This window comes from Bos grunniens, chromosome 6 (assembly GCF_055505025.1).
Source record: "Bos grunniens cultivar Pamir isolate PY7600 chromosome 6, Bosgru_T2T1.0, whole genome shotgun sequence".
Lineage (NCBI taxonomy): Eukaryota > Metazoa > Chordata > Mammalia > Artiodactyla > Bovidae > Bos > Bos grunniens.
In genome coordinates, this window is record NC_141170.1 from 24,089,510 (window position 1) to 24,110,715 (window position 21,206).

The 21,206-nt window shown below is 35.2% G+C and overlaps 1 protein-coding gene across 7 annotated transcripts in view; it reads right to left on the reverse strand.

Moving 5' to 3' along the window:
* The window catches only part of BMP2K (BMP2 inducible kinase), a 117,111-nt gene that overhangs the window by 46,873 nt on the left and 49,032 nt on the right, over positions 1-21,206 (reverse strand). For 5 of the 7 annotated variants that reach the window (XM_086405168.1, XM_086405167.1, XM_086405169.1 and 2 more), the window contains exons 2-7: positions 20,090-20,208; positions 17,169-17,274; positions 11,608-11,750; positions 8,620-8,741; positions 6,331-6,412; positions 2,199-2,331 (exon numbers count right to left, since the gene is read on the reverse strand). In XM_086405168.1, coding sequence (XP_086261294.1) covers positions 2,199-2,331; positions 6,331-6,412; positions 8,620-8,741; positions 11,608-11,750; positions 17,169-17,274; positions 20,090-20,208 — 705 coding nt within the window. The remainder of the gene's footprint in view (positions 1-2,198; positions 2,332-6,330; positions 6,413-8,619; positions 8,742-11,607; positions 11,751-17,168; positions 17,275-20,089; positions 20,209-21,206) is intronic. The other 2 variants (XM_086405174.1, XM_086405172.1) reach the window with 1 other exon arrangement.

Consider the following 21,206-nt stretch of genomic DNA (forward strand, 5'->3'; position numbering starts at 1 on the left):
ATATGTATTATGAAATGGGTCACTACAGTAGATATAGTAAATATCTATCACCTCACAGAATTAAACATTGTTTTCCCTTGGGATGAGAACTCTTTAAGATCTACTGTCTTAGCAACCTTGAAATATACAGTACACAGTACAGTATTTTTAACTATAGTCACATGCTGTATATTACATCCTCAGGACTTACTTTATAACTCTAAGTTTATACCTTTTGACCACCTTCATCTCTTTTGCCCATCTCCCACCTTTGGCAATCAGCAGACACTGCAAGATTCTCAATAAAATCCTCAGTCCAATTGTGATAAAAACATTATACTTAACAACAAAACCATGCCACTGATAAGGTGATTTATAACAAGGGCTTCAAAGAAAGGTTAAATTTCAACTGGCTAGAACACTCAACAGCCAAAGGAAATTTCTCAATCTATTTTTTGAGCATTCCAATTAATCAGAGTTCTTTCATGCTTCTAATGCCCTAAATTTTGCAATGAAGGAAGAAAGCAACTGGTTAAGACAAAGCAGCTGATGGGTCTGATGTTTATTCATATATACTCAAAAGGTATACTTGTTCTTTAAAAAAACATTCTGCAAAATGGCAAGCTAAAAATAACAAGGCTAATGGGGAAAAGAGAGCTGGGACAAACCACTGAAAACCTATACAGCTCAATCACCAGAACACTGACAAAAACATCAATTGGTATCTGAAAAGGTAACTTGGACTGCCCAGGCAGGTAGCTTATTTGGCTGAAAGCTGTCAGAAGGACAGAAAAACATATCAAAACAAGACTAGGAGGTTCTCCACCAATCAAGATAAAAGTGCAGTTCTGAGCCAGCAAGGATGCTCTTCAGGAGGCCATCCATTAGCAGAGAGTCACACAAAAGCTGAGAGGTAGACCTCTCTGTGAAGGAAACCCCAGGTGCAAGCACTCATGTTTAATATTCTCCAATTAGAGCTGAAAGTTCAGGCTGGCAGTGAAGCAGCCAAGCTTAGGGTTATTTCCTTTTCCCTGTAAGTTATAACACCACCTCCCCTACGCCATTACTCTGGTTCCCCTCACCTAGGAAAAACACTCTATGTGAAGCAGTGTAATTTTTGTGTTCAGTTGACGCAGTGTAATTTTTGTGTTCAGTTGACATAATCCTCTAATTTCCAACATGTATGAGCAAATCCACATTAAAGAAATGTGGATTTCTTTAAAGAAACAAAGAAGATTATGCTTTAAATAAGTTTGCCAAGTGAAGCAACATATATCCTTTTATGCTCCATTTTGATTGCTTTTCTTTTGGAGTGTTTGCTCTGTTTTTGTTTTTTTTTTTCTTTTTGAGTTAAATGAGCCTCATAAATTACAAAAGTTAGTCAATCACCAAATGTATAACAAATTATCTTTTGCAGAAATTATACAATGTGCATAGTCAAGAAATTAAGTTACAGTATCTGTCAAAAAGGAAGAAAAAACTCTTAAAAGAGACTATAAGAAAAACTGAGGCATTCTTTTGGAATGAAAGGTCCACAAGATTATGCCTTCTGATTATTACACTTTAGGTTGCTTTCTTGTTTTATAATCAACAAGGAATAAACAGTAAAAAAAAAAGTGGCAAATAAACTACAATTTTAAATTGGAAATAGTTTGATCTAAAGAAGAAACAGATCAGGTTATTTTGACTTCAAAAGTACAAAGACTGAATAATGAAACGTTATGCTGTTAAGTTTTTCCACAAATTCCAGTTTCCTTAATTACATAATCTCTATGTTCTATAAAAGCTTATCTAGAGCTTAAAAACATCCATATACTAATCAGTAATTAGGCTACTTTCATTCCTATAAAAGTCTTATAAGCATCTTTTCTTGAAGTTTTTTTTGATGTAGATAAATTTTAAAGTCTTTATTGAATCTGTTACAATATTGCTTCTGTTTTATGTTTTTATGTTTTGGTTTCATGGCCCTGAGGTATGTGGAATCCTAGCTCCCCAACCAGAGGTCAAACCAGCACCCTCTGCATTGGAGGCAGAGTCTCAACCCCTGGACCACCAGGGAAGTCCCTGAACATCCTCTTCAATGTATTTCTTCACTATAGTAGTTTTACAAAATTATAATAACATGAAATTAAAAGACTAGTTTTAAGTAAAGGAACAGAAATATCAGGCCCTACATATAGTACCTTACAATTCTTTTCATAAATTGTCCAAGTACTTACTTATTAAGCAATGTATGTTATGGGAGTAACGAGAGTTGTCTGGGATGGTAAAGCTGCCGTCACAGATGGCAACCTGGCTCTCACCAAAAGGAAGAGTGAAGAAACAAAGTTTATACAGTAAACATCCCAGGGCCTGGAAAACAAAGCAGGAATATCATCAGAACTCAAGTATCAACTTAATCACAAGAGCAAACAAACAAAAAAAAGCCACAAATGAAAAACTAAATATCTTATTAAAAAAACAAAAGCTTAATGTTCCTATATTGGCTCAATCTTTTCACAAATTACAATTTAAATTAATGCGTATGGCTAGATGGCTGAATTCATGCTCTCATAGAACACTAGATCATGAATGACAGAACTAAAATTAGAAGTGACTGCTTCCCTTTGGGAGAAAAATTACATTTTTATTTCTTTCACAAAGAAAATATATATTTAGTACACAGCTAACATGTAACAACCAACAAACCAAGCACAAAGCTCCCTGTAGTAGAATATTTTAAAAATTCACTATAAAACACATTTTAAAATTCCAGGTTTCAAACAGGAGTTAGCCAGCACAGTTAAATTTATCAGACACCCATCAACACTGATTATTCACTGAGCACATGTCATTATTTTACACTATAAAAATTAGTTCTCAACTTCTAAACATAATCCTACAATTTCCATTTGACATTATACTAGTCATATTTGTACCTGAGTAATCTATATAAAATTCAGAAAGAAAGGGCTCTGTCTGCTTTGCTTGTACAGATTCATAGTCATCACAGTGCCAATAAATCTACTTTCTGACAACGAATATAAAACACCCTAAGGACACAAATTGTGTCTGGAAAAGTAGCACAGGAAATTTTTAGCTAAACTGCCAACAGCTCAAATCTGAGATGTGGTAATAAAATATGATTTTCTCTCAAGAGATCATTATGCTGTCACAAGAAGTGTCGCCTACAAAGCGTTATGAGTGTAAGGGACAATTCTAACTCTTAATTGATTATATAAAATTATCCAGTAGTTACTATACAGTTACATTAGCCATAACTGAAATCTAGCCTATCTAAACACTAGCACATCAGGTTTCCTTTGTTGGCTTTTTCTTCACACAGCAACCTGGCAAGCCAGTTAACAAATACACTAGTTATAACTGCTACAAAGATGACAAAATACAGAATTACCTTTCTGAGTTCAACAGTATTAATTTATAAAACATTATTTTCAATATTACAATAGTCCTTTAATGAAAAAAGTTTAAAGACTCTAGAAATTTCAATATATTAGCTCAAAAACATTACTAGATTATTTACTATGTGACTAACAAAACTACAAAGATTCTGAATGGAAGTAATGAGTTCAATGTGGCTTTAAAAAATTTATGATGCATTTTTCTCTAAGGAAGATATTCTCAGCTTCTATACTGCAAATTGAGCATAAGGCTTCCTTAACAGCACTAAAAAAATGACTATTAATGGTGTAATATCTGCATTAAATTACACCTTTCTTCTGCCCAGATGACAGTGAGGCAAAGGAGATCTGCCTTTTAGCCAGTTTTATCTTGTCAATCAAACCTTCAGTAATGTGTCTTTTGTTAAGAGTATATGTTGTGGGAGTTCCCAGGTAACAATTTTAGATAGCAATGCCAGTGTACTTCAAAAACATTCATCTAAAACACTCCACTTCACAGAGTATGAACACAAGGAGGTGTCCTAATTTTTTTCACACCAAAGGCATTTCCCTCTTTTTCCATTTGATACAATGAGAACTGTTCAGGAAACAGGAGGGAATGAATGACCTCATTTTGAGGGTTGAGTATCACCATCTTCCATTTTCCCCATCAAATGGTAACATGAAGCATCTCTCACTGAATTTCCTATTGGTCAATAAAATCAGCATCCTAGTTCTCAGGATAAAAATAACCTACAGTAGAAATTTCAAAGTAAAAAATAAATTTCTCCAAAATACACATGCTAAATGAATACTTTAACCTCAATATCATAACTCTCTAAATACTATTCTGAAATAAGATCAAAATATAGCTCTTAACTGCTATGAACTGATTTTTTTTTTCTGAATAGTCTCAAATTCACACCTAAAATGTTGTAGGCATTTCATCTGAGCTATGACAAGCATAAAAATGGTATCATGGAAATTAAAACTCTATCTCTGTCAAGCATATAAATATACATTCTGTTTTCTGATAATTTTTCTGGCTTCTTTTTTATCTTTGAGTATCTATTTGTCATCCCACAGCTATATCCAGTTACCCATTACAGAAATGCTACTCCTACTAACCTGTAAATGGAATAAATTTTAAACTTATTGCTGTTTAGTTGATAAATTATGTCCGACTCTTTTGTGACCCCATGGATTGCAGCCCTCCAGGCTCCTCTGTCTATGGGACTTCCCAGGCAAGAATACTGGAGTGGGTTGCCATTTCCTTCTCCAGGGGAGCTTCCCTGACCCAGGGATCAAACTCATGTCTCCTGCATTAGCAGATGTACTCTTTACCACTGAGCCACCTATCACTGACAATTTAGCCATCCTGGCACAAATTCTAAGCCTGGGGAAAAACAAACAAAGACTCCCTCCTTTTTGTTAAGACACTGGGTAACAAACATGTTCTTAAAAGACTTTTTAAAAACCAACCCTTGATGATTTCAAAACAGTAGTTAAGGTATGAGTCTTGTTTCCTCCACTGTTGAAATACTCTTTTAGGTAATGTGGGTTTCAACACTAGTCACAAAATTAGGCCAGGAAAAGACTTCCACAATCACCTCCTCTCATTAATACCTTCATTTTATAAATTAAGATTCAACTGAATTTGTTTTCTATATTATACTACAAGCCATTTACTATAGCCATTTAATGAATCAAATGTCAATGCTGAGAAGAACCAACTGAATTTGAGTCATACAAGCTGGGGATCTGTAAGCAGGAACAAATTAACTAAATCAAACCTATCTGTGGTTTCATTAAATTACATATATGGTTAAAAATTCAACTACCACAAGATTTAAGAACCACTGATGAAAAAGTATATATTAGTAGACAGAGGGAAAAATATTGTAGATACTCTTTTTTTATTACCTTGCAAGAATATTTCCCAATCTCTATAAAAATTCTGGCCAGGAGAGGAGCACCAAGAAGATACTCTGGTTTCACCCGTTACGCTTGACTGCTTTCTAAATATTATGCTTTAAAATGAAACCAAATGACTTTTCTTGTAAACTCTAGAAATACTTCTGAATGTTTTTCCTCAATTCCTAATATGGCCACTGGTGGCAGATATGGCTGAATGCTTGTTAAATTTAAATGAATTCACATTTAAAATAGTTTCCTGCCAGTTTATTAAATACAGACAAAACACATTTTACTTATGAAATAACCTCAAAAGAGGTATTGACATTCTAACAGAAAGTTCAACTCTATAGAAACATGTGTTTGTTAGTTACTCAGTCGTGTCCAATTCTTTGAGACCCCCTGGACTGTAGACCCCCAGGCTTCTCCATCCATGGAATTCTCCAAGCAAGAATACTGGAGTGGGTTGCCATTTCCTTCTCCAGGGGATCTTCCTGACCCAGGGATTGAACCTGGGTCTTCTGCACTGCAGGCAGATTCTTTACCATCTGAGCCACCAGGGAAGCCATAGAAACATGTTATACCTCAATAATTCAATCTAGATATAGATGCTAAAGAACCTCAATATACAGAGGTTAGTCAACGGTATGTTTATATTTTTTAAAAAATTTTACTGTTAGTTTCCACTAAAAAGATCCTAAAATACTTGAGAAAATTATAAGCATAACCAGTTAAGAGTTATGGCCAGCTTTTCCAAAACTGCACTCAAATCAAAAAAATTTTAACAATCATATATAATTTAAATTCTAAAAAATACTGTGGTAAAAAGTTGCATTATGTGGCAACTGTTTACTTGCTTTTTTATACCTAAGTTTTCCATCTCCGGATCAAGAAGGTATGTGCTAATATTTTTCTTCTGCTATTAGTAAGCTTTACTGTCCACCACTCTCTTCTACTTATTAGGAAATAACCTTGTGGAGGACAGGGGGAAGATAATCAACTGAACTCAGATTTTGTTAATTTGGTTAGTGAAAATGTCAGCCTTTCTTGGCCTTACCCAGATATCAGCCTTGGTGGTGATAGGCTTCCCTCCATAAAGGTTGATCATTTCAGGGGCTCTGTATGACAGAGTTGTATACCTGGCAGTAAATAAGTAAAATGGAGTGGAGATATAAAAAAAAAGACATACTACATTGTTTCTACATAAAATACTACAAAAACTTTTAGGTTCAATAACATTATAGAGAAATAATACTATTTTAAAAGCTCATTAAAAGCCCATCAAGGATTAAACAATACAAAGCATTATACACGTTTTTATTCAACAAGTGCAATTGCATCTTTAATAATAAACACAATTTTTAATAGAAAAAATTAAATAAAGACAATGTACTGGAAACATGGTTTTCCTTGAATTTCTTAGATGAAATAATACAATTTAACTATAAAAATATCCTTATCAAAATATTTTAGTCAACTAATTTAAAAGTAAAACTTCTACCCTCTCAAAAAATTAATTTATATGTTTATTAAGCAGTTTGCTTTTATGAATCCTAACATAATTCCTTACACATGGTAGTAAATGTCCTCGAGGTTTGTTTTTATAATTATTCTTTTAAAAGTAATCTAATTGTCATAATTAATTATTAATTACATTAAGTACACTTCCAAAACTGTTAGCATAAGTAGTCTGGAATTAAAAGATACGGTGAATAAATATTTACAAGTATAAAAACTCCAAATCCACTATGAACAGGACAAAGTATTGCTCAATTTCATGGGAGAAATTATTAGAATATCAAGGAATACCTGTATTATGGCATAATTTAAGATTCACTTTAAGTGCTTTTATGTTTTATTTTACATGAAGTATCTTAAAACTCAATATTCTACCATTGTATTTTTTTTCAAATCACCCTAACTGTGATACATTCTGAATGATACTACTACAGAGGAGTGATCTAAGAAACCAGAATATAAACTACATAAGGACAGGCCTTTTTTTTTGTTCACTGCTATACTGTAGCATCAACAACAGTGTCTAATATGTTGTACACCCTGTTAACTGAATAAACAATTAGACCATTAATTCCTGTGAGCCACTAAGTACAAGAACCCATGAGCTTATTACGTTCATCACTAGTGTACAATTCTGCTAAACTTAAGCTATACTTCAGATCTGAACAGCAAAAAATTAAACTTTCAGCAAGCCAAAGATGCTTGAGCAGAATTCTGTAACAGTCATTATATATCACAACCCAGTAACTTTAAATTATATGTATATACATATACCCACAAGAAGCCAATTCAATACTTCATTGTTCTGGTGTTCTTCAGGATGTTTATATGTTTACTAAGGAATTTGTTTTTATGAAATCTTAACATAACCATCAGAGGCTGTTCCTGAGTAGAAATACACAAGTCTAGAAAACCATAGTTTTATACAAATGGACCAGAGTAAGATCAGCTCTGCTGCTGCTGCTGCTGCTAAGTCGCTTCAGTCGTGTCTGACTCTGTGCGACCCCACAGACGGAAGCCCACCAGGCTCCCCTGTCCCTGGGATTCTCCAGGCAAGAACACTGCTCTATTTGAGCCTATTTCAAAATACATGTCGTAGTTCAAACAAAAGCTCATAGGTAGCCTTAAACAAGCGAGAATCTGTGAGGAAGTGAAGAAAAGTAACTTAGAAAAAGGGAGCTACTTAGAAAATCTTATTCTTACAGATCTTTCTGCATTCTGCTTCATTTTATTAAGATGATCAAAGATTTACAAACAGTACTATTTTCTAAAACTAGAAAACAGAAAAGCCAGGGAAAAGTCCTTACAATACTCTAGCAACCATGGTAAATACAAGGTTAAGAAAACATAAGGCAGATATGATTTATATTTCTACCAAAGAGTTCTCCAAAACAGCATTAGAAAGTAACAAGTTTTCCACACAGTTTTCAATGCAATAATATCAACTTCTTAATAGTAAATACAAGGTCAAAGTTTAAATATTTTTCCTAACAAGCACAAATCCTCACTCAGTATCAATAAACACAAAGATGTTTAATTGAACTCAATAATAACTTCAAACTCCCTTTAATGAGTCCACTAATTACTACAGCTTATTTAACAAATTTGTTAAATTTGACTAATTTGTTTACAATGTAGATGAAAGTTTGCTTCCATGGTAAAATGTATTTCCTATTGAACTAGATGAGATGTAAACTAATCAATTATATCACACAGAAATATCTTAAAGAGATCTATTAATGGAATACCTAAAGTTTAAGCTAGCAAAGCTGGTCACAGACTCAAGTTACCTAAAATCCTCATGAGACAAAACAAAATTAACACTTACTTTTTAATTTCTTCTTCTACTGTATTAACTCCATCTTTTTGAGGATTAAGAAATTTGTTTGTGGCACTGCCAAAGTCACAAAGTACATAGTTTCCACCATCATTCAACAAAATATTTTCTACCTTCAGAAAAGAAAATCAATAATTAGTAGTATTTTCTAAGTGAAAATTGTCTTTTTACAACAATGTTTTGACACAATAAACACCAAAGGACTTGTTTTATATACATACACACACACCCCTACACATACACATACACAAGTATATAGAGAGAGAAGGTACCTCAAACTGTGAGAAAGGACAAATGATTCAGAACAAAAATACATGTTACTTTATCTACTGCTTCTCTCACTAAGAACAGAGGAGTGCTTCTTCCAACCCAGGATAACTTTTGCAAGAGTCAAGTAACCCTTTTTGTTGTAACACGTTGAGTCACTAAGTTGTGTCCGACGATTTGTGACTCTATGGACTATAGCCTGCCAGGCTCCACTGTTCATGGGATTTCCCAGGCAAGACTACTGGAGTGGTTGCCATTTCCTTCTCCCGGGGATCTTTCCAACTCAGGAATCAAATCTGCGTTTCCTGCATTAGCAGCTGGATTCCTTACCACTGAGCCGTCTGGGAGCCCTCAGTAACTGTAAGTCCTCTCTATAACTGCTTCGATAATAGAGAACAGCTAGTGGGAGTGAGCCTATACCCTACCTCCAATTTCCTTCTTTTCTGACACTTCAGTTTTTCTACAGAAAAAACATAAACCATTCCAATTCTACCTCTGATTAACTCCTAACTCCATTTTTATCTAAAACATTACACTGAAAAACACAGATCTAACTTTGTGTCTTAACTTAAGAGATCGCAGTCGTAATAACTTAAAGTTATGTGCACAGTTTCTAAAACAGGAGAGTGTGGGTTCACAGCCCAACTGTGCTACTTATTACCGCATGTACCCTGGACAATTTGCTTAACCACTCTGTGCTTCAGTCTCCTTACCTATAAACTGGAGGAAATAACATCTGCTACATGACATTGTTGTAAAAACTGTAAAAGCTGAATGTATTGAAACATGTAAAAAGCTTAGAATACAACTGATACAAGGTAAGCATTCAATAAATGACACTATTATTAACTTTTTTACAGTATTTTTATGATATAGCCTTGAATGAGTAACTAAATTTCTCTCCACACTACCAAAATACATTAGTTTCTTTATAATTTTTATTCTATATTTCATTTTAGTTTACTTTTAAACATACTTGTAAAAAATAAAGATTTATACAAGAAATCTATTTAAAAAAAGCTACTTAAGCAGGTATGAATAAATTTCCACATGTAAAAAGAACTAACTCTATTCAATATGGTCTATATAAAAGTATGCAATTCAATGACTTTGTTTTAAAGCCAAGGAAGACCTGGCTGAAAACATCAACTTTACATTAAAAAAGTTAATGAGCTAAAATAGCACAAAAACATCTGACCAAATTATTAGGGAAAATATAAAAGAGCTACATATCCAGAAGAACTGAAATGAAAGATGCTACACTGATTATCCAAATTAAGTGACAGATGAGGAGTCAAACACTGTGATCTTACCTTAAGTTTGTATTCTTTAGCATAAGTTTCCCTAAAAGATGCTTTCATGGTTAACAACCTATATTATGAGTAACATCTTCTATTTTCTTGTATCTTAAGAGCATTTTATTATCACTTTTCAAAGCTGTATGTGCTAAGTGCTCAACTGCTTCAGTCGTGTCTCACTTTTTGCAACCCTATGGACTATAGCCTGCCAGGCTCCTCTGTCCATGGGGATTCTCCAGGCAAGAATACTGGAGTGGGTTGCCATGCCTTCCTCCAGGGGATCTTCCCAACCCAGGGATCAAACCCACCTCTCTTACGTCTCCTGCACCGGCAGGCAGGTTCTTTACCACTAGTGGCACCTGGGAAGCCCAAGAATAAGTCAGAACTGGGATTCATTCATTCAGTAAATATTTACTGAGACTCTGTTATGTGCCAGGCACTGTACTAAATGCTTGGATACATCATAACAAAAGAGAGAAATCCCTGCTCACAGAGAGCTTACCTTCCAATGGATGAGGACAGAAAATAAAACAATAGTCTTAGTACATAAGCAAATTACATAGTATCTGAGAAACTGACAAATAATAATAAACAGTAGAACAAGTAGAAAATGGAAAGATTATGTTGTAATTATAAATACGGTGGTACTAGCACAGGACTCTGAGAAAGTGAATCTGAGTGAACTTGAAGTGGGGGAAAGGTTTACCTTGGGATATCTGGGCACAGAACATTTCAGGAAGAGGAATTTTTGTAATCCTAGTGTTTGCAAGTATCAAAGAAGACACCTATCTTTCTAAAGAATGTAGTGATAGCTCAAGCAATATAATTCCAGGAATATTCAACCCCCTTTGGGCACTTTTTCCAGTGTAACAGGTGGGTACCATATACGAAAGGTCAGATTCTATGAATATGAAAGACAAAGTAACCTTAAAGTGACAATCACCACCAAATTATAAGAAATTATCTAAAACTGTAGTGAATTATAAATAAATCAGTAAAGAGACCCATTTACAGTGAGCTCCAATATCTCTGGAAAATTCCTTGATGCTTAAAATGAATTATAGGAAACAGGAGGAGTGTTGGAAGGACAGTGTGGAGAGACATCCAACCTGCGTCAGTGACGTTCATATTCTTGTTCATATGAAACCTTTTAAAGAAGCCTGCTCAGTACAACAGAAGCAGAGTAGGCAGTACAAAATCCATCTCTACAACCATGCGAGAAACTGTCAGGGTCATGGAAAGCACAGTTCCAATTCTAGAGTCAGTCTCTACATGGCCTCAGGAAACGCAGCAGAGAATGGAGAGACCGATGTCAGTCCTGGTAACAAGAACCGCTTTAGATGAAGACAGTCCAAGGACATTTTAACTCCAAAGTTTAAAAGGCAGTAATCCATAAGGAGTCTGAAGTTCATACCTTGAGATCCCGGTGAATTATCGGAGTCTTACACTGATGCAACCTTGCAACAGCTTCACAGGTATCACAGAATATCTGTAACACTTCTGCTTCTGTAAAGCCAGTCTGCAGCTTCTTATTCATCTGATTCACTACCTGCCCAGCTAACCAAAAAAAGTAATTTTGATGACATTTTTAATAAACGAAGACTACCACAGACAAAGAAATTAAGAAATGACTTTATGGTCTCAGGTAATGGGAAACTGGCTTTTTAATAATTTTCCTGTAAGGATGCTTATTATACACCATATTCTGTTGATTCAATGACATACTTTTTTTTTTTCACTTTTTTCATCTTTGAAATGAGAACATCTGATGTTCTCATTTCAAATAACTGATGTTCTGCTAATACCATTGGCCATATTTTAACATTTTAACAATTCCAAAATCAAGATGTACCTTGTAACTGACGGCATCATAAATTTGAAGCAACAGTTATTCAACTATGCTAATTTTGGGGGTAAACATAGTGAACGAAAATAGTCTCTACTATCACAAAATTTGTAACTGAAGGCAGAGATAAATTACTAAATAATCACACACATAAGTATTTATCAAAGTTACATACAACAAGGATAGTATAAGAAAAACCCAAATTTAAATTGGTAAAAGATAGGAAGAAGCGACTGGCAGAGAAGCCCTATCTAAGGAAGTGATTATTTATGTTTAAACTGAAGGTTAATTACAAATTAACCTGGCAGAGATTTAGGAGAACACCCTAGTGACAGCAAGTGACATGTAAAAAGGCCTCTAGTTTGGGAAAGAGTTTGATGATTTTGAATAACTAAAAGAGAACCAATGTGAGTATGGTCTAGAAAGCATCAAGAAGAGAGTAAAATAAGATGATACTGATGAGAGAGAGAAATTTTAGATTTTATCTTGAGAATCAAGAAAACTTCCTGATCTGATTTTGAAATGATCTCCTTGACTGGGGGATGGAGGAATCTCAAGAGAGAAAAAGAGATGTATAAGAGTCATGTTCTAAACCAGGTTAAGAGATAACTTACCAGGGCAGAGTAACTTACCAAAGTCAAACAGCCACACCAACAAGCCCTGAGAGAGTCGTTAAATAAGTATTGAGTGGACTACAATAACTGATATCATAATGGTGACAATTCTTATACTAAGAGAAAGTTTACTATCATATTCTCAGAATACAAATACATGATTCATTCAGAAAACATTCTAACCTAAATAAAGTTTGGAAATTTAAAAAGGCAAGCTTGTGTTTAAGTTTGAAACTTTCTTTTAATAAGTTTGAATAAATGAATGTCTGTTATTTTGTGATGTGTAAGAAGGTGCATGGAACAACACCAGGTTCCAAATCGGGAAAGGAGAACATCAAGGCTGCATACTGTCACCCTGCTTATGTAACTTATACGCAGAGTACATCATGAGAAACGCTGGGCTGGATGAAGCACAAGCTGCAATCAAGACTGCCGGGAGAAATATCAGTAACCTCAGATATGCAGATGACACCACCCTTATGGCAGGAAGTGAAGGAGAACTAAAGAGCCTCTTGATGAAAGTGAAAGAGAAGTAAAAAGGTTGGCTTAAAACTCAACATTCAAAAAACTAAGATTATGGCATCCGATCCCATCATTTCATGGTAAATAGATGGGGAAACAATGGAAACAGTGACAGACTTTATTTTGGGGAGCTCCAAAATCATTCCAGATGGTGATAGAAGCCATGAAATGAAAAGACACTTGCTCCTTGGAAGAAAAGCTATGACAAACCTAGACAGCATATTAAAAAGCAGGGACATTACTTTGCCAACAAAGGTCCCTCTAGTCAAAGCTATGTTTTTTCCAGTAGTCATACATAGATGTGAGAGTTGGACTATAAAGAAAGCTGAGTGCCGAAGAATTGATGCTTTCAAGCTGTATGTTAGACAAGACTCTTGAGAGTCCCTTGGACTGCAAGGAGATCAAATCCCAAAGGAAATCAGTCCTGAATGTTCACTGGAAGGACTGATGCTGAAGCTGAAACTCCAATACTTTGGCCACCTGGTACAAAGAACTGACTCATTGGAAAAGACCCCAATGCTCGGAAGTTGAAGGCAGGAGAAGAAGGGGATGACACAGGATGAGATGGTTGGGCAGCATCACCAAGTTGATGGACATGAGTCTGAGCAAGCTCTGGGAGTTGGTGATGGACAGAAAGCCTGGTGTGCTGAAGTCCATGGGGACACAAAGAGTCGGGCACGACTGAGTGACTGAACTGAAGAAGGGGCATACACACTTGTTCCTTCTATTATTACTATCTAAACAGCATTCTCGTATGTTTTCTGAAATAGCTAGTTTTTCCTTAGAACTTTAAAGCAGAGGGAAAAAACATTAATTTTGCCCATGAATCCTCAATTTTGAGAAAACTCAGGTCTATTTAGTTATAATCTGTTCAAAGTATCTCATATAAGACTGAGGCATCTGACTATGAAGCAATTTTCTCCATACTTTGTCAAATGTCCTGGTTCATTTTACGCAAAAATTAAACAGTAAAAGAAGTGGTTTATTGGTGTTTATTCATATTATTCAAGCTTCTCTGATGGCTCAGATGGGAAAAAAATCTGCCTGCAATGCAGGAGACCTGGGTTTGATCCCTAAGTCAGGAAGATCCCCTGGAGAAGAGAATGGCTACAGACTCCAGTATTCTTGCCTGGAAGAATTCCACGAACAAAGGAGCCTGGTTGGCTACAGTCTATGTGGTCACAAGTCAGACATGACTGAGCAAGTCACACACACACACACACACACACACACACACACTCTTAAGAGTCCCTTGGACTGCAAGGAAATCAAACCAGTAAATCCTAAAGGAAATCAATCCTGAATACTCATTCAAAGGATTGATGCTGAAGCTCCAATACTTTGGCCACCTGATATGAAGAGTCAACTCATTGGAAAAGACCCTAATGCTGGGAAAGATTGAGGGCAAGAGGAGAAGAGGGCAGCAGAGAATAAGATGGTTAGACAGCATCACCGATTCAATGGACATGAACGTGAGCAAACTCCAGGAGATAGTGAAGGACAGGGAAACCAGGCATGTGTAGTTCATGGTGTCACAAAGAGTCGGACACAACTTAGCGGCTGAACAACAACATTCACGTTATTCAACTATCAGTTCACAGTTAAAGAAATCATACCCTTGAATTCCTTCTGCCTCTTGCAAACTTTCAATGTTTCAATGAGTAGAATAAATTTTAAACAAAGAGTATTTTTTCCCTTTAGAGATCTTTGGGTTAGAAGCCCTGAATCACAAAATCTAAGTTCCCATAAAAAGCTAAAAGCTCTATCTGAGCTACACTTCAAATGTAGAAACAAATGAAATTTAATTATTCAAAACCGAAGTCTTCTAAACAGACAACGTATTAAAAAGTAGAGACGTTACTTTGCCCACAAATGTCAAACAGTCAAGGCTGTGGTTTCTCCAGTAGTCATGTACAGATGTGAGAGCTGGACAATAAAAAAGGCTGAGCCCGAAGAATTGATGCCTTTGAACCGTGGTGCTGGAGAAGACTCTCGAGAGTCCCTTGGACAGCAAGGGAATCAAACCAGTCAATCCTAAAGGAAATCAACCCTGAATATTCATAAGAAGGACTGACGCTGAAGCTGAAACTCCAGTACTTTGGCCACCTGATGCAAAGAGCTGACTCGTTCACTGGAAAAGATCCTGACGCTGGGAAAGAGTGAAGGCGGGAGGAGAAGGGGACGACAGAGGATGAGATGGTTGGATGATAGCACCAACTCAAGAGACATGAGTTTGAGCAAACTCTTGTGAGACAGTGAAGGACAGGGAAGCCTGGTGTGCTTCAGTCCACGGGATCGCAAAATGTCAGAAACAACTGAGCAACAATAAGACATAAAGTAAAATTATTCTAATGAAAAATTTAAAAATCATATCCTAAAAGCAAATATTGCCGAAGACTGAACGTCTTTTAAAGTAAGATGTGGGTAACTTCCAAATCTTCACATATTTTTCAAACAGATATCATCCCCCAAACAAAACTTTTATCCTCTGCCCAATTTCATGATTAAAATTTAAACAGTCACCATTTTTCTGGCCTCAACAATCTTCATATCTCTGAGATTGCACTCATTACCATTTAATTTAAAATGCCAAACAGTGCAACCTACCATCTTATTTAAATGCTGATACAACTTTATTTTTTACAAGATAATTAAATTTCATCTGCCACAGACTGTACCATTGCCCCCCTCCCCAAATACTCACTTCCTTAAAAACTGAAGCTCATTTGGTTCGCCTTTTCAAATGTCCTCTGAATGACAATTTTAATTAAACTCATTCAGGGTTATGATTATGTTCAATTATTTTTAAAAAGTTATCAATAGTCAAGGGCTATTAGTCAACTCTAATCGAGCTAAGAATTAGTATCTTAAATGCTAGAATTCAGGAAAGTAAGGAAAATCAGTATTGTCTCCTTCAAGGGATCATAATGCTTTACAGTAGAAAAGATAAAAATAAGGAAGAACGATCACAAAAATATCTAATTGTTTATGTAAGTTACAAACATATCACAATAGATATTATAATACTGATTCACTTCATTTTCCTCTGTCCTTCCCTTCTTACAAGACTGGAGTAAAATAAGACTAAATCTTTTCAATTACTATCACCATCCTCCTCCTCTTCCAAACTTCAGGAACTGACCAGAATTCCTGGTATGATAGTTAACAATCATAACTGTCTTGCTGCTGCTGCTGCTAAGTTGCTTCAGTCGCGTCCGACTCTGTGCGACCCCACAGACGGCCGCCCACCAGGCTCCTCAGTCCATGGGATTTTCCAGGCAAGAACACTGGAGTGGGTTGCCATTCATTGCCTTCTCTGCATAACTGTCTTAAGAGAATCTAAATATAAAACAGGTCTCCCTAGAACCCAATCTGCCAGTTACAGTCTGGGGGGGCCAGGTGTGAGTGGGGGGAAGAAGGCAAGTTTGCAGGAAAGTGACTAATTGACCCCTTCACACATGTTAAAGTTTAAAAAAAAAGTCAAGACTTTAATTCTTAAGCATATGCTAGAAGTAAATATTTCTTTGAAAATACCACATTAAATCCAAATAAAAAGTAGTTTTCTATCTTCTGATGTTTACAAAAGAGCACATAAATTTATAAAAATTATAGATCAAAATGTATCCTTTAAATTTATTATACTCAATACGCTCAAGAATAACACAGTATAATACTAATACGGACACAGCATGTTCTTCCTGGTTAGGCTGTAAATGAAATGTACAGGGATCAGGAAATGTGATTGCTTAGATTTCCTATTTTAAACCCAAAGGCATTTTTCTATTTGTCCATTTACATGTGCTCATATCACCAAAGCAATAATATTATAAATTATTTTTCAACAGCATTTCTTAATTAGGCAAATAATTAAAGCTGAGGTGCAATGAGTGTCCAGAATTAGATAACAGCTGCCCAGGGAGAGACCAAGACACCTAATAACCCATTTTATGAACAAATTCTTTTGGCATAAAACAAATGCAGAGAAATACTTACCTCGACAATATTCCATTAAGATAAGCACTTCCCATACATTATCACTAATTGAATTTACAGCACAGTCCAAATAACCCACAATATTTTTGTGACCAGATAGCTCTTTCTGCAAAAAATAAACAAAATTTTAAAAACTGGAAAACATGTATTTTAAACATCTATTGTTAATGATTTGAAGTTTAAACTAATATATTTAAAGAATTTCCAAAATTAAGATTTAAGTATGGAATGTGACATGTTTAAAAAATTTTCTGCAGTTTCAATGGAAAGTTTAGTTACACATGACTGTCATTTTCTAATAGAAAGTTAATGAATACTCATTTTTAAACTCAATAGAGATGAAAGACATCACTTTTGTTCATTCAAAACAATACTCTTCAAAAGTGAATACACAAGATAGCACTTTGGGACTCAAGAATAAAATACCAGATTTTATATGGTATTTTAAATTCATATTTTATTTAAAAATATGAATTGTTAGTTCATAAACTAACAACTATACTCTTATTTGTCTGTTTTCTCTGCAAGAGACTGCAATTTATATCCACCTAGTTAAAAGAATTTATGAATGTACGTACTTTCAACTAAATAGCCTAAAAAATAAACAAGTAGCTAAATAGGATTCCTATAAAGAAACTATAGATTAAATATAGTACTAGCATAATGAGTACAAGGAAATAAGAAGAAAATGGGAAATCTGACACTTTGCTCCTAGTATAAAACAATCATCAATATACAATAAGGTTAAAAACAAAAATTATCTAAATTCATTTTGTCTTTAAATTTTAAAACTCTTAAAGAATTCTGTTTAAAATAAATTGCATCCACTATCATTAAAGAAAAAAATCTAGTTTTAACTATGCAATATAATTTGAGATGTTAGCTAATGGAAGTTGAACATGTGAATAATTCACAAATAAACATAAATAATGGAGGATTAGTCATCAAAAAACAGTTGGAAGACAACTGCTCATCTTACCAAACTATCTTCTTTCAAAGCATAAGATCTGAGTGTTAACTGAGATTGATGATGACTACGTCTTATATATCTCAAACTTAAACAAATTCTATTGAAGGAACTATTACAATATAATAGTAACGTATCTGGGCTCAAGCTAGAAAACATTCCAAGGTTTCCTGTTATCTCAGAGTAAATCTTTTCCCTCTGTGACAGCCTTACCTGAAAAAAAGCAAGTCTCAAAGTCTAATCAACTCTAGACTAGCTGAGGGATAGGGACGATAAAAGCAGAATTCAGGTAAGTCATATTGTATAAATGTGCCTGTCTTAAAACACAAAGGATCAAACCACATGTGTGTTGATAGAGATGTTGATCCAGAATAAGAAAATCTCCCTCTTAGCAGTTGGGGAGGACTGACAATAACAAGCGTCTACAAGGAAGTGAAAAAACTAGAACCCTCCTACACTGCTAGTGTGAATATAAAATGGTTCAACTGCTGTAGAAAACAGTTTAATGGTTCCTTAAAAAGTTACACATGGAATTATCGTATGACCCAGCAATTCCACTCTTAGATATATAGCAAATGAACTGAAAATAAATACTCAAATATATATATATACATATATATAGCAACAATCACAATAGCCAAAAAGTACAGAGTCCAAATGACCATCACAATGGTTTTTTAAAAGTCCATCAATAGATGAATAAACAAATGTTGATATATATGCATAGCATATATTATGGAATATTATTCAGCCATAAAAAGGAATCAAGTGCTAATAAGTGCTACAATGTGGATGAATCTTAAAAATATACTAAGTGAAAAGAAGCCAGACACAAAAGGTCACATACTGCATGATTCCATGGATATAAAATATCCAAAAGACACAAATCCATAGAGACATAGCATAGACTGGGTGGTTGCCAGGCCCTTAACAAGAGTGGGATGGGGAGTAACTGCTTCATGGGCAGGCGTTTCCTCCTGGAGGGATGAAATGCTTTGGAACAACAGGAGCAGTCTGTACACACACTGTGAATGCGTTCAATACCACTCAATTGTTCACTTTAAAGTGCGAATTATAAAATGTATATTGTGTGAATTTTGACACAATATAACAAAAACATTAAATATATATATATATATTAGCACTTGATAAAGAATGGATGAGGAGGAGGAAGCAGAGGAGAACAGAGAGAAGGAGCGGAGAATAAGAATAAGAAACTGCCCAGAGCGATGACAACAAGCAACTCTAGACAAAAAGGAAACTTTTATTCTGTAGTTTCCTTGAACTGGTTAGTCTAGTTAACTGAATTACTGAAATTTTCTTTAATGGCCTAGTAAAGTATTTTTCACTTTTCCTAATATTTAAGAAGAAATTTTTTCCTTACTGAAGCATACCTTACCACATAACTAAAGTACACACCTACACAAAAATATCAATTCTACAGCATTACTTTTAAAATGAAAAGCAAAACTAACTTTTGCCTGTGAATACAAGCACATACTTTTATTAAATACCCATGGGGATGGTAAGCACCAAATTCAGGATAAGGACTTCTTTCTGGATGAGGATAACAGTATAAAGATGACACTGGAGAGGAATACACAGAAGGCTTCAACTGTATCTGTAAGCTTTTAATTCTTAAGTTGAGTAGGGGGTGAAGGGGTATTCACCAGTCCTCTCAATTTTTCGATCCTCAGAATATTCCATAATTAAAATGTATTTTAAATAGAAAAAAAAAGAAAGCAGAGAAGCCTCCCTGTTGAACTTCTAAAAGCAAGGAAGAAGAGGCAGGAGTTGGCTGTATTTAGCCCTGAGTGTGGCTTTAAAGAGTACACTTCAAAAGTTTTCAAGATGTGCGTGAGCCAATAAGCAGCTTGCCTAAAAGCTGGTTAATGTTATGCTGCAAAACTGAAAGAAAATACAAGTTTTTCCAAATGGAATTACTCTCACTTACCATAATTGTAATTTCCCTTTTACAAATGTTGAGGTCTGTCGTGTTATTGACATACATTCGCTTCAATGCATAACGGTGTCCACCATGAGTCCGCACCACGAAAACAGTGGAGAAGCCACCTACGAGAACAAGTACCAATTAAATATAAAGAATTTGAAACTACCACTAAAATTATGTAACATCACTGGGGAGCTTAATCTCAGAGGGAAATAAAGTGACTGTACACAACACAAAAGTAAGGACAGTAAGCAACTAATATATATTAAATTATAGCCAAAACACTGGCTTCCTATACCAATCACAAACTAGCACATATAGGATAATATGCTTCTCAGGTTACATGCTTCTCTTTTAAAGGCTAAAATATTAAAATAGCATCTGAATGGGAATATTCCTTATATGGGATATGGAAAATATTACAACATAACTATATCACTGTATCTGGCATATACTACTGATAAGTCTACCCATCAGCCTCCCCCTCTCCATGATGACAAAACACTGATACGATTCGATACAAAACACCAACAGGCTCACAGGAGTGGGTCCCTCATCCACTCCTAGGGGGTGAACTGACATTGTATTAAGGCGATAACGAGAACCTCATTTCCTCTTGTCAGCAACTGTTTTAGGATTGACTGTGCTAATGGGACATATGGGAAAGTCTGCTGAGGGTTGCAGGAAAGATTTTCCATCCAGGGGGTGGGGGGTGGAACGGGGGGTTGGGGGAGAGAGTTTTATGAAGAATGCCTTTCTCTTCCTTCGAGCTTTTGGATTTTGTTGTGTAAGACGGTAATGTTTAGACCTAAGGCAACCATATGTGGCTATGATGGAAAAAAGAATCAGAGAAAAAAATGACCCAGAATACTAACATAGTCAGGCTACTGAATTAGACAAGCCTTTGGGATCTCTCATGCTAGATAACAAATGCCTTCATTATTTATGCCACAGTCTGTTCACTGTACCTGAGAAAGCATCAGTATCTGAAATATACAGGTATTCTAAAGAACAATTACCTCTGTTACATTTAAACAAAGATTTCCACCTTAAGTTTTTAAAACTCACTTTGGCATAGGATATTTTATGTCACTTTCATCAATTTGATTGTCCTTCTAAA